At 40.1% G+C, this 15,187-nt stretch overlaps 1 protein-coding gene across 2 annotated transcripts in view; it reads right to left on the bottom strand.

Moving 5' to 3' along the window:
- hydin (HYDIN axonemal central pair apparatus protein) overlaps positions 1-14,978 on the bottom strand; it is a 365,478-nt gene extending 350,500 nt beyond the window's left edge. For both annotated transcript variants that reach the window (XM_051931627.1, XM_028809423.2), the window contains exons 1-7: positions 14,848-14,978; positions 14,423-14,563; positions 13,489-13,666; positions 8,796-8,914; positions 5,913-6,043; positions 3,655-3,791; positions 1,609-1,736 (exon numbers count right to left, since the gene is read on the bottom strand). In XM_051931627.1, the coding sequence (XP_051787587.1) occupies positions 1,609-1,736; positions 3,655-3,791; positions 5,913-6,043; positions 8,796-8,914; positions 13,489-13,666; positions 14,423-14,521 (792 nt within the window). In that variant the 5' untranslated portion in view covers positions 14,522-14,563; positions 14,848-14,978. The remainder of the gene's footprint in view (positions 1-1,608; positions 1,737-3,654; positions 3,792-5,912; positions 6,044-8,795; positions 8,915-13,488; positions 13,667-14,422; positions 14,564-14,847) is intronic.
- Positions 14,979-15,187: the final 209 nt, after the last annotated feature.

Genomic DNA, 15,187 nt, shown 5'->3' with positions numbered 1-15,187 from the left:
ACTTCATTTTAACATCAGCTGCCTCTCTAATGAGACAAAAGAAAGTGACAGAAGAGATCTGTGGAAACTTCTCCTAAATGGAATGCTCTGCCTGGATATTGTGAGATCTGTGGCTTGAGGAATGAATTACTCAGCTATAATAGGATCACACAAATAACCTTGATGGAGCCATTTTCATTCTAGTGATCGCACTGAGGGTAGTTGCAGTGAGAATCTTGTTCATCTATTCATGAGTCTTTGGACTGTGGGAGGAAACCCATGCAGACACGGGGAGAACATGCAAACTCCACGCAGGGAGAAAATGAGAAGCAAACCCAGGTCTCCTAATTGTGAGGCAGCAGCGCTACTACTGCACCACTATGCTGCCCTATTCTGTTTCCTTTATTACAATTATATACTGTGCTGGACAGCAGGGTTGGACCCTGTTCCCTTGCCTAGGTCAATGTAATGGGTAATCAAAGCCAAAACAAAGTCTCAGCCAGAAGGTGGACACATCATGCCACCATGGATGGACTAGCAGATGGGAGGCAAGATTGGTGGATGAACATGGGGAAGCAGCCTAGATGTACATCCGGTGAGCTGGTTGGCAGCATCCCTGAGCCTCATGACTCATTTGGAACTGTAGTCCCACGGGGCAGTCCTGCTGTGTTCCATGGGTGCTGCAGGAAATGGCTTCAGCCTGACTGGGAAGTGCTTGTACTGAGTCTTGCTATTGAAAGTGTCCTAGGTCCTACATAAAAGGAACCACCTCATATTTATTCCGGGAGTTGTTCATGCACTTGTGTATGGAGTGTCCCCTTGTGGTTTCTCTCCCGGATTGACAGAGGGTGGCCCCCTTGGCATACAGCAGGGACAGAGGTTGGAAGCTCAACCCTGCTGGAGCCCGTGGCCACTGCCAGGGGGCACCTGGATATATGGCAGCACTTCCACCACACGCAGAAGTGCTGCCAGGAGAAGCTCATTGGGCACCTGGACTCCATCCGGGTGCCTTATAAAAGGAGCCAGTCACCACCACTCAATGGCCTCAGTTAGGAGGAAGTGGACGAAGCTCTTGAGGAGGAAGGACTGGCAGCAAAAGGACTGTGATATGGGCTTGTACTGGACCATGTTGTGAACAAATAAACCGCATTCTTTATGGCAAAGTTGTGTCTTGCTTGTCTGTGCCTGGGCTTCACAATATATATACCAAAATAATGCTATTAGAATTTTAAAATTCAAAGCCATAACATTAATTTAATTAATTTAATTAATTTCCCCCTGGGATTAATAAAGTATCTATCTATCTATCTATCTATCTATCTATCTATCTATCTATCTATCTATCTATCTATCTATCTATCTATCTATCTATCTATCTATCTATCTATCTATCTATCTATCTATCTATCTAATTAAAACAGAACAGATGAACATACGTTAAAAAAAGTAAATATTTTTGGAGTTATTTTATGATTTTCAACCTCTGTGATAGTAAACAGTTTTTGAACTTTTAACAAATCCTTTATTCTGCAGCATTTGAATTATTTTATTATTTTCACTGAAAAGTCTGTATTTTAACTAAAGTGCATGTGCCTCCAACAAGTTGTTGCTTTGTTATCTCAAACACACCTGTATGGGCATGAGGACGTCAACATCACCCAGCTTCAGGCTAGACCCACACGGGTCAAACCTCACTTCAAATGTTTCAGTTTCACAGTAGGGCAGGTTTTTCACTCTGTCCAGCTCTGTACTGAAACCTATTAAAATAAGAAAAACATAACCACATATGAAAAGTCAATGCTGTCAACAGTTTAAAGAGTCAACATTTGAGAAGGCAATTAAATGTAAAAATAAATCTGAAGGTTCTTTCAAACTCAGGTAGTAGAAGAGAGACCCCATAACACTTGAGTTTAACTCTGGTCAGTATTACTTGCGAATGACTGACGTCTGAGGTCCCAGCTGAAAGGTAATTTATTGCAGCTTAATGGTTCCTCTTGCTTAACAAAAGCTGTGTGATAAAGTAGTTGATAAGTTGTTTAACTGCATTGCTCTTTACTAGGCTGCTTAAGCTTGCTACCGAGGGGTTTCCATTCCAGCACTAGACAACAATACATATAGTGACAGATGTGCAATCTCTTTGTGTACTCCAATATCCAGAGAAATGAAAGTGGCATTAGAAGTGGCTCAATGACTCTTAGGGGAATACAGGAATAAGCAATATGAAAACAAATCTGGTTTAATGGCCAATTCCTGCTCTGATTGGGTAAGTGACCATTTCTCTTTCACAAACTTCACAAAAGACCTAAGTGAGGCAATAAAGTTCAGTTGCCAAGGATTTAGACTTGAAACCACAAGGCTGGTCACCAAGCTCACCACAGAACCTTAAGTATGACGTGCCGTCTCAGTGTTTGCTAGTGGTAAATGACAGAATATACATTGAATTAATACACAAAGAATGTGCACACCACTATGGGAGTGTGTGTTCAATGCAGGGAATTCAAGTTGGTGTTTATTCATTTAATTTGTTTAATAATTTAATATACTCCTACTTTTCCATTTAATTATTAATACTTAAGAACATCTACTTGCCATCCTGCTTTGTTCAGGTTTAACAGTTGAAACCCCTCCTGTCTGCATCTAGTATAAGACAGGATTTCTAGAATATTACAACATTAGAACAATCTAAAAGAGAAAAGGCCATTCAGCCCAACAAAGTTTGCCAGTCCTATCCACTTAATTCTTCTAAAATAACATCAAGTCAATTTTAGAAAGTCCCTAAAGTCTTACTGTCTACCACACTACTTGGAAGCTTATTCCAATTGTCGATCATTCTTTGTGTAAAGAAAAACTTCCTAATGTTTGTGTGAAATTTACCCTTAACAAGTTTCCAACTGTGTCCCCGTGTTCTTGATGAACTCATTTTATAATAACAGTCGATCCACTGCACTAATTCCCTTCATAATTTTAAACACTTCAGTCATGTCTCCTCTTAATCTTCTTTTGCTTAAACTGAAAAGCCTCAACTCTTTTAATCTTTTTTTCATAATTCAACCCCTGTAGCCCTGGAATCAGCCTAGTTGCTCTTCTCTGGACCTTTTCTCGCGCTGCTATGTCCTTCCTGTAGCCTGGAGACTAAAACTGCACACAGTACTCAAGATGAGGCCTCACCAGTGCATTATGTTTGAGACATGAGTGATGAGTGAATGTCAGAGAGGTAATTACTGCAAAGTGTACATGAAAATCAAGGCCAATAATTTGGGCACTTCCAGTATTAACTCGTCCACCAATATGAAAAGAACGTTTGAGTTATACAACAACAACATTTATTTATATAGCATGTTTTTATAAAAATGATGTAGCTCAAAGTGCTTTACAAGATGAAGAAAGAAAAAAGACACAATATAAAAATTAGGCAATACTAATTAACAAAGAATAAAGTAAGGTCTGATGGCTGGGAGGACAGAAAAAAAAATAAAATCTGCAGGGGTCCCAAGGCCATGAGACCACCCAGCCCCCACTGGGCATTCTACCTAACATAAATGATCTAAAGTAAATCTAAAGTACCACTTTTACATAAAAAACACACCTCCAAGCAGTTTGTTTTATCTTACTATGTTTGAACTGTATTGATACTTTGAAACCAATAAAACAAAATTTATTTAAATACTTCATTACCTGTATTGGCCAGATTGCGCTTGTCAACATGGAAGGAAACAGGCAATAGTCCGGTGTTGGTCACTTTGACTATGTGCGTGCACACAGTGCTATGTATAACATAGCCAAAGTCCAGAACATACTCTGGTAGCTCACATCTGAAAAAATAAACACAAACAATAATAACAAAAATAATAATAATAATAATGATAATAATATTAATAGGGCGGCATGGTGGCGCAGTGTTAGCGCCGCTTGCTTCGCAGTAAGGAGACCAAGGTTCGCTTCCCGGGTCCGTTCTCCCCGTGTTTGCGTGTGTTTCCTCCAGGTGCTTCAGTTTCCTCCCACAGTCCAAAGACATGCAGGTTAGGTGAACTGCCGATTCTAAATTGTCCCTTGTGTGTGTGTGCCCTGCGGTGGGCTGGCGCCCTGCCCGGGGTTTGTTTCCTGCCTTGCGCCCTGTGTTGGCTGGGATTGGCTTCAACAGACCCCTGTGACCCTGTTAGGATATAGCAGGTTGGATAATGGATAATAATAATACTGAAGTTGTGAATTTCCCTTCTCTTGCATTTTAAAATAATGTAAATGTCTAAAAAATGTATTTCAAACCCAAAATGATACAAACTGCAATTCCACATTTTCATTTGATTACGTAACATATTATATTAGATGGATGCAGAGCATTGTAATGTTAAAACCAATTTCCGTCCATTTACTGTCTAAAAATATTTTCCATCATAGAGAAAGAGATGTCTGTGGTAAGACATGAACACAATACTAGCATGAGGTATAAACACACACATACACACAATTTCACACTAGACCAGCTCAGAGCTGCCAGTCAACCTCTCTATATTTGTTTCTACACATGCAAAATAAAATCCACAATAAAAGGAAAAAATAGTATGTTTTGGTTTTTTGTTCTTTATTTCGCCTTATACAATTTCTCGTATTAGGAATTTGTTAGTTTTCGCATACCCCTTGGGGCCAGAGCACAGGGTTAGCCATTGTACAGCGCCCCTGGAGCAATTACAGGTTAAGGGCCTTGCTCAAGGGCCCACTAGAGTAGGATCTCTTTTGGCAGTGACGGGGATCTGAACCGGCAACCTTCTGGATACCAGTGTAGATCCTTAGCCTCCACTCCGACCCTAAGTTTCATTACCTCCTTAGCTTTTGCATGTTAAACTTCAGTTATGTTCTGTAATTAACGCTTACTTTACTTTTCTATGATAAACTTACATAGGCTTCAGTACAGATTATGGATGGGTAAATGGACACAGCATTCTTAAAGCACTGTGCAGCATGCAATGCTGTTGTTATAGTAATAATGGGAAACAGCCAGTCTGTTGTTACACTTTTTCTGAGTCCGCTAATCTGACTGGTCATGTAGCTGGACTGTCCGCAAGGCTGGAGTGGTAAGGACAGTGTTTGGCGGCTTTATGTAAACACTTTTAAGGGATCATTTTGTTATCTGCTTTTTTGCTTCTTTGTTTTTCCTCCTTGTACTACATTTGCTGAATTAAGGACACCCTAACCAAAAGTGCACTGCATAATCAGTTCAATTCAGCAACAAAGATTCAATGAAAAAATAATGTAATTCACAGTTTTCCTGAGTGCAAAATAGCAAGGTGGTGATTAGTGCTGCAGCACAGCTCCCTGAGATCAGATTTGACTCCTGGGCCTGGATATTTCGTCTTTGGAGTTTGCACGTTCTCAGTTCTCAGTGTGAAGGAGTTTTCCTGAGGTCCTCCAGCTTACCTTCCAATGTCCAACATGCTCATCTTAGGTGAATTGGCCCCTTAGAATGGGTGACTTTCATTTGGCCCCATGTGAGGGAGTACATCTATAAATGTGCACTGAGAAGGACTGGCAACTCACGAGGACCGGTGCCTGCCTTGTACCAGATGTGGCTAGGACAGAGCTTCATTACATTGAAGCAGACAAAACAGGTTTGAAAATAAAGAGCTATAAATAAAGGGATTATATTGTTGCTAATGTGTAAGATGGAAATTGTTCACTTGTACGGTGAAATATAAATAAACATCATGACATCAAGTGGTTTATTACCTGCATTAAGCAAAATAATACTGCAAGAAGCCAAGCACAGTACACCATGTTGCATGCTGGGGTTTTAACCAGGTAAAACTGCCAAGTGTAACACAAGTATTGTATCAGTACTGCCACATTGGCAACTTTAAATTATATTACAATGTTGTTTGTGGTGCTCATAAAACGGGCCTCCATTCAACTCTACCATCACTTGGGAGAAAACTACTTACTTTGTCAACTTCCTCTGCCAATTTTGGGAGCTGCCTGTATCTCTGCCATAGTTTGAATGGAGTCTCCACTGCTCTAGTGCGTATTCTTTCATCAGTAATCGCTCCACCTCCATCTGGACAAGACAGTCATACTGATGGCACAAAATGAAATGAATTGTTAGTGTCACCTTCACTCTCCCAAAACATGGCTCATATCCTGAAGGAAAAAACTGCCAAACATTTCTGGTTCTACCAGTTGTTAGGCTTAGAAGTATATATGTGTTAACAATTAAAAGATTAAACTATATTACAATATCCATATGTGTCTTTTTAAGTAAAGTGAAACAGCCAGGACACGTCAGCAGGCAATTAACGTTAACATCTCCCAGATACACATCAATGGGACATTTTTCCTATTTTAAAAATGATATGGGTACAAAGGATATATCTATATATATAATTCACTAAAGCAGCCGACCATGGCAGGCAAGACGCAAGACAGAGCCACGCCCACCAACAATTCACTAAGCAGCCATGCGCGCCGATGATTTCTGCACGTGTTCAGTCTCTCCCTGTGCATTCCCTGTGCAGCGAGCGAGTGAGCCAGAGAGAGAGAGAGAGAGCGACACACACAGGCGCACGAGAGAGACACACACACACACAGGCGCGGGAGAGAGACACACACATACAGGCACGTGAGAGAGAGAGACACACACACACACAGGCGTGCGAGAGAGACACACACATACAGGCGCGTGAGAGAGAGAGACACACACACACAGGCGTGCGAGAGAGACACACACACACAGGCGTGCGAGAGAGAGACACACACACACACAGGCGTGCGAGAGAGACACACACACACACACAGGCATGCGAGAGAGAGACACACGAAAGAGGGGGGCTGGACGCATAAGGCAGAGAAGGCAGTTAAAGAATGCACCGGGCTTGATTTTGTTTTCACTTCTGTTTACAGCGATCGGTTTGTAGCATTGTGAGCTGCGGAGCTGATCACACCTATAGAGAATAAAGACGCTGCTGGGAAAACTCCTGAAAAACGTTGACAGACTACCTTCACATTCCTCCTTACCTTTCTGGCAGGTCTGTCGCGTAATATACCTCTCGCGCGGTACTCCGCTAACTTAAAAAGCTTGTATGGGCTTCTGTCAGTTTGGAATTAATTGTTTTGCTCCTCCTTCTCTCTCTCAGACTTTTCCTGCTCCTGACACATACTCCTTCGAAGAAGAAGAAACCTGTGCTTACTTTCAATTGAGAAACGGAAGTGTCAACTCTATCCTGTCAAGGAGCACGTTTAAAACCTTTTAAAGAGACAAATGTTTGTTTGCAGTGTTTGAATAAAATTCCAGTCTCTTCAACGTCCTCTGTTTTCTGTGCAATTCTGCGACCCAAGCGTGACAGCGTGCATTGTTGCAATGTTACTTTTCTTGGTGGTTTATTAAATTACGGATTTTTCAAATGTTCATTTTTTTCACTGTGCTTAAAACTCATTAAAAAAGTGTTCCTAGTGAGCCCCGCCCACCAACAATTCACTAAGCAGCCGACCATGGCACGCAAGTCAGAGACCAGACCAGGCAAGCAAGATGCACGCAAGTCCATAGCAAGCAAGACGCACGCAAATCAGAGCCACGCCCGCCAACTTACAGAGCCCCGCCCACCTACTCTAAGACCATGGGATACACATGACAGAGCCCCGCCCGCCAACTCTAACCCTCCTCCCGACACTCTCGAGGCACGCAGCACCTCACCAAACACCGCCTCAGTCGCTTTCGTCTCTGCTACAGTCCACATGCACCTCTGAGCCACGTTGACTTTTCATTGTTCTTTTCGGTTCCGGCTGCTTTTCTATATATAATCCACCAAGTCGCCCGACCATGGGATACGCACGCACACAAGACAGATCCCCGCCCGCCAACTCTAACCCTCCTCCCGCATCATGGGGTACACAGGACAGAGCCCCACCCGCCAACTCTAGCACTTACTGTCACCGGTTGCATTAACAAGCAACCTTTGTGGCGTCACATGCATGTACTTACATTGACGACAAATATGACAGCTCTTCCTCACGAACAAGATTTCGCAAGACGGGAAAAACGGAACACCTGCAACATTACCTTCACATTGTTTTGCTTTTATTTCTGATCCCATTCAACAACTATGTGGCGACATCGACTTCTCAACTGTGACTCCGGAACAACTCAGTATGCGAGCTATATTAAGCTCACTGCACCTTAATGAACAGGTACTGAAACTTATCCCTACCGACGAAGTAACTTTCACCAGCGTTGACTCCATCGTCACAGACGATCCTGCACCTCAACTTTTATTCCCCGAAGCATTTCTTAGCAGTCTTACTCCCACTGGCATGCCTCCGCATAAACTCAAACTTAAAATTGGTTCAGTCGTCATGCTTCTCAGAAACCTCATGCCAGCAAGAAGTCTCTGTAAAGGCACTAGACTGACTTGTTACCAGCATTCACCGCAATGTACTGGAGTGTAAAACAATCGCAGCTCCTACCTCACAAACTGTCCATATTCCCCGGATTTCCCTGACCCCATCAGATTCAAATTTGCCTTTTACTTTTACACGCAAACAATTTCCTGTTAGATTGGCCTTTGCAATGGCAATTAATAAGGCACAGGGACAAACTTTCAAAAAGATATGCCTGCATCTGCCAAAACCAGTTTTCAGTCATGGACAATTGTATGTTGCTCTCTCCAGAGTTCCATCTTTTCATTCACTCATAGTCGCATCCTCAAACCCACCCCATTTGGGCAACTGTGTCTTTCAGGAAGTGTTCACTCATCAATAAATAATTATGCAGCTTATGCTACGCCACAGATTGGCTAGTTTTATACAGTATAATAAGTGACAGCTGGACTCACTGAAGGGGTGTACTCATCTGAAGACTGCTCTCCAGCTTGGCTGTAGATCTCCTCCTTCTTGGATTCTGTCTCAAATGATTCTTTGGCTTCTTTCAACAGGAGTCGATATCTCTCATCACCTATATGAACAAGAAAGCATTCTGAATGAGAAAGAAAGAAAGAAAGAAAGAAAGAAAGAAAGAAAGAAAGAAAGAAAGAAAGAAAGAAAGAAAGAAAGAAAGAAAGAAAGAAAGAAATTACAGTCTAGGAGAAAGGCCAGTTTAGCCCGTAGTGGTGTGACTTATCTCAGGAGTAATGGGAAGATTTTCCATCTTTAATAGCCTATCTTGTAACCTGTGCTACCAGGATATTCGATATTTTCCTGTGACTCTAAAACAAGCTTAATGACAGGAGAGTGGATTGATTTCTAGAGGGGTCTGGCATGAAGATGCAATTATCAATGCTACTGCCTCATCGCCCCCAGAGAACTTAATATAATGGCTGTCACCATCTGGGCAGTGTGTGCACTATCTCCAAGTATACATGTGTGTTTTCTCTGCATGGTACAGTTTCCATTTATTTATCAGTGGCATGCATATATCTGCATGGATCACTAGCAGGACACACTCACACTCACTACACTGTTAGGACACATGCAGGCATCTCCATATGCACTTTGAAGTCATATTGTATTAACAAAACATGGGAGGATTTAGGCATACAAAGTAGCTGTTGAACACTACTGCTCCTGTGAGCACACCTAAACAAATCACACAAGAACAACCTCCTTTCTTACCTTCAAACCCTTCAGGATCTACTGGGCTCTCCTTGTCTTAATCACCGTGAGCACTCAAGTTGCCTCCTTGGATCATGAAGAGATTCTTTTAAGCCCCGGCCCCAAAGCAGTACTTGGTTAAACTGTGGACCGCTTTTCAGCTAGGCTTAACTCTACAAAACTCCTGGGGTCCTACTTCCAGAGGTTAATCTAGTAGCCTCAGGTATCCATGCAAGGACACAGGCCCATCTGGAACATGTTAACTGCACAGGTAACTGAAGCCAAATTACAAGAGGAAACACCCTTTTTCTACCACCTATCAGCAGAAAGGATACCCCAGTCTCCTTCCACTGTTGTAGCTTATCCAGTGCTACTCTTTCTGGGGAGCCTCCTAACATCCACACAAGTAGCACCTCTGACGAGACGTGATTTAGTCAGGCTCCATGGTGGATAGTGTTAAAATGCTGCAGATCTTTATGTGGTCCACACACTATAGCTGCTTTTTCATCAAGTCTTCCTGTTTCAACTTTTTTTCTTTTCACTTAAACAACCAATTTTTTTTGGATATACCTTGTTAATCCATTAGTTGATGTAGTCTTTCAAATGACCTTTTGGGGACGAAGCACAGGGTCAGCCATTGTATTGCTCCTGTGTCGCTAGCCCAATGACTGACCCTATAGTTATCATTTATCATCAATATATACACAAAAGTTTTTATGTACTTCATGAGAAAAAATTCAATGTACTTACATTATGTCTGACTCTTTGCCCTCAGATGGGATTGCATTAATGTCCTACAGTTAAAAAGACACATCCCTCTTCCCTTCAGAAACCTCTCACACAGTGCACTTGTTTCAACAATGCCTCTATGATTAGTCTTTCATTCAAAGTAAGCAACAATAAATCTGGAGATTCTCAGGAAGCAGTTGATATTTTTCTTGTATATATATATATGTGTGCTATATGTGTGTTATTTAACATTTTTATGACATGATTTTATTCAGCTTGCCATCTCTGTTTGTCTGTGTCAAATTTTGCAATCAATTTTTTTACTCACTCTTACTGAGCCAGTTTCCTTCTAACTTTGCATGCATGCTGATCTCTGGCGACGATGCAATATTTAATCAGTTTTGACCCGGGATCTGTACGTTAATTGCGTCAAATTTAAATTTCTCATTTCCTTATATTACACTTTTAGTGATTACACATATACAGGTATATAGTGCTTTTAGCCAACACACATATACTGTATATGAACAATTAGCAGTGTTGGCCAAGTGGCTAGTGTCTTGGAATTTTGATCAAATGGTCAAAGGATCACGGCCAATGTAGACAAATTAATTTAAAAAACAAAAATGATTTTGATTAATTGATATTGAAGTTTTGTCAGATTATTTCAATATGACAGTTAAGCAGCGTGTTGGACTTTCAATCACGTGGTCGAAGGTTTGAGACCAGTGTACAGAAACTCTTTTTTTTTCATTTAATCAGATTTTCATCATTTATATACAATTTTGGTGAAATACTCTTCTCAGTGATTTAGCGATATTGGCTCACTGGATAAAGTGATGGGCTTTTCTAAGAAAGATTGAAGGTTCAATTCTCTAAGAGACAAACACACATTTCCATGCATTGATTCCTTAAATGATTAAAAAAAATAACTTACAATTCTCCAGTTATAACCATTATCCTACATACTTTAATCAGCTTTGACATGATGTGTCATTTTTATTTCCATAGTTAAGCTTGTTAGAAATTTCACTTTAACGAATCTATGCATTACATTTAATGAATCTATGCATTTTAATTGAAATAAATTAAAACTCTGTTATGGGCACCATTATTTTTAGTCACACCAACAAAATCTTAGTACAAGAAAATAAAATTACTTTTTAGTGCATTTTTGAATAAAATTGTGTCACTTAAAAGTCATTTTTATATATATATATATATATATATATATATATATATATATATATATATATATATATATCTTCTTCTATAATACGCTACTGTGGCTGTTCGTTTGTCTGTCCAGGACTTTAAATCACCTGTAGCTCGCAAACCGTTTCACCTATTGACTTGAAATTTGGTACACATATACTACGTGACATCTACTATCCGCTTTCGGGGTGATGATTTTATTACTCTTTTTATTTTTATTTTATTTTATTGTAGAATCAACTCTCTGTAACGCGCAGCAGGGCGGATGTGTGGCGCATGCGTATGGGCGCCGTTCTCATTCCCTACCACCTTCGCTAATCATTCTTGAGGCAGATTGAAGACTTAAGTGCCAGACTTAAGAAAACGTACTAAGTAATTGCAACACAAAAACTAACTGAATCAGTTTTAACATGAAAAGATGCCGATGAAAGAAGAGAAGCAGCGGGCCGCTAGGGTGGAGAAAAGAAGAGCTACTCAGGAAATGGCAAGCACATCAACCTCTGAGCAAACGAATGCTAAACGTACAGAGAAAGAGAAGGAATACTATGAATGCTCAAATCAAGTGTATTCACTGCACGTTATCGTGCAGTGCGCCGTTACTGGTATATATACAGTATATTATATAGTTTTACTGTCAAATAATGCAAAGAGTGCACAACTCATGTATCACCCTTATTTGGGCTCATCAGGTGTACACACTCCACTGCATCCCCTTGCGGGAATCAAACCTCGGACATCAGCGTCAGAGGCGAAGCCCTTGTGTTGACGGCGTGTGGTTTGTTTATTTGACAGCCTGGAGATCAAAGTAATTACATTCATAGCATTCGTAGTCTGAAACACGATCTGATTGTATGGGTGGTTACCTACCAGGTAAGGGCAAAACATGTGTTGCATACTCTTTGCATTATTTGACAGTAAATCTATATAACATCCTATGATCTTCTTCTCGTGACTGAGAGGGCACCGTGGCGGATGTTTGCCAACTTGTGCAACAACCACATGCGTTACCTGGTAGGTAACCACCCATACAATGAGATCGAGAATCAGATTGTGAATGCTATGAATATATATATATATATATATATATATATATATATATATATATATATATATATATATATATATATATTTTTTTTTACTGTTCACTATTCAACACTTGGAGACACTGCTATTTCATTTAAATTCTGAGGGTCCAGTGTTAGGTGCTGTTCATGTTTTAAACACAAGAATAATGAACTTCCATTCAAATACACTAAGTTGCCACCTTGTGGCCAAGAATAATACAATACTGCCTTAAAGTAAAATTTCAAATTTGAAAGAACTCCATTAGTCAGTAACCTGTTCAAAGGTACATACTGTGTGCTCCATCTTCTTTTCACATGAAGTAATCTATCACAAACTGACCAGATTGATTCTAATGACGTTGTGGGCTTCTGCTGGCTGCCACACATGTGAAATACCAAATACTATTAATTCATTAATCTGGAAATCTTCATACAGCAAGAAGAATTGCATAGTCAGCACAATAATTTGACATACTATATATACAAAATTATGATGGGGAGTCAAAAGCCTAAACTGAGGAAAGCTCAACAGAATTATAATTTATGGTGTTAACATAAGTCTGACCCCAGTGTATAAATGTAATGAACTATTAATCATAATCTACAGTATATCTTACAACTTCATATTCCTTTACACAGACCATTACTGTCAGGCCATGACATAGTAGAGATCTCCACTGCTTCAATGAAACAACCCAAATTATAACAAATAACATACATTTAAAATGTTACACAGTCTGACATTTTCATCCTGTGGACAAATAGTGATATAAATAATGTCAGACTACATAAAGATTCAAGGGCAACCACAAGTGAAAATCCTGGGCGGCAGAATACATCTGATAAAGTAAGTATCAGGTGATGGTCAAGGCGACCAGGATGCACACATATGTTATGTGACTGAAAGAAATGACATAAAACACAGGCTGACCTGTTAGATTTCTTGGTAAATCAAGGCATATCCTCGGAAAAATGCCTTCTCCCCTTAGGTTAATAACTTCAGGTTCAAAGTAGGATGCTTGCACTTCAAAGCTCTTGTGGAAAGCCTCGGGGATTCCAGGAAGGTAATAAACAGACAGCTTGACTTCAGTAAATGCCTCGACAAGACCCTGGACAAATGCAAAGCAAGGGTATCGGTGGTTCAGAGGCTGTAAACTGATAAGGAATACATCAACTCCTGACATTAACATTTGGGTTCTAGCATTTGATTACATATGATTTAAGCACAAAACATTATTATGAAGCATAAAGCTGTAATAATCTGTTCAAAGTCAAGCTGTTCAAAAACTGATCTTCCGACATTTCAATAAAAATATACTGTGGATGAAACCAAGCTACTGCTGAGATGCATTCCAAAAATTATTTCCTCACTTTTGGAAGTTGAAAAAGTTCGTCTCAATGAAAACAACAGTGTTAAAAGGCTTCCAGACGCATATCAGACGGCACCTTTAGAAATTGAGCTTAGAAAAGCTTCTATGAGGGACTAAAGTACAAAGGTTAAGATAGAAAAGTGGACAAATTTGCAGGTTAGCAAAAGGTTCTTTAAAACTGTCCTAAAATGATCCAGAAACCACATCACAGACTGTTACAACTTTGAACAGGACAAACATTGAAAAGTTTCACTAAAGGAAAACTAAACTGTTATGCCAGCCAAAATAAATAGACATGGTAGGGTTGGCCTCTGGTGATTTCGGCATGTTCTTTTTTTGGGTTTCCTCCACTTTCCTCAAATACCACAAACACACATTTTAGAGTTGATTCTGGTGACTCAAAATTAGCGAGGTATGTTTAAAGTGTGAGGTAGATGGCAGCCGAATAAAAGGCTTACTTTTATCTCAAATAGAACAATTTGTCTGTATACTCACAGATTGAGGGATGACAAGTGGGAGTCCTGGTTGGGCGTTTTCGGGAAAGGATGCCAGTTGGACGTTTAAAATGTTGAACTCAAAGTTGACTCTTCCCATGTTTTTCAATGTGATCACGGCTTCTGCCACTTGGTCAAACAACTTAACGCAAACAGAATAAATGCAATGAAAAAGAAAGTTGCTAAAGACAGGCTTGGATAATGAGATTTTTTGTAACAATAGAAGAAATGTCTGCTGTGGTATTGTTACTGCAGAAATCTCAGTAAAGTATTGTACACTTTAGCACCTCACCATAGTGGACAATATTCTACAGCGGATTACATCCAGGTTCAACATGTCTAGTCATGGAGAAATTTGCTTATGACAAGTTTGCCGACTGTTGTATAGTGAGATAAAAGCCCAATAAGGAAAATGAATGTTCTTACCTGCTGACCATAGTCGATCTCCTTTTTGTCAATGGTATACCGCACGAGTGAAGCTTCACCCTTTAAGCTGAGTTCATATGTTGGACCTTCTTCTACCTCACAAAGTGCTTTCACTTGTTTGCTTATATCACTGCGGCCATAAAATGTGAATGTGACCTGTTGAGATTCATTGGGTTCTAGAGTTCCATATACGGGAAAAACATCAAACACCTGATAAAATATTAAGAAAAAAAGGTTTGTCACAAAATGGCTTCAGTACGTCATATCACACCCTGAATGGAGTTCTAAAATCCATACTTTGAAAAACAATTCAGAATGAATCAAACAGGCGGTCTTCATG

The sequence above is a fragment of the Erpetoichthys calabaricus genome, chromosome 9 (assembly GCF_900747795.2).
Source record: "Erpetoichthys calabaricus chromosome 9, fErpCal1.3, whole genome shotgun sequence".
In the NCBI taxonomy this organism is placed as follows: domain Eukaryota; kingdom Metazoa; phylum Chordata; class Cladistia; order Polypteriformes; family Polypteridae; genus Erpetoichthys; species Erpetoichthys calabaricus.
This window is presented reverse-complemented; position numbering and strand designations above follow the sequence as displayed.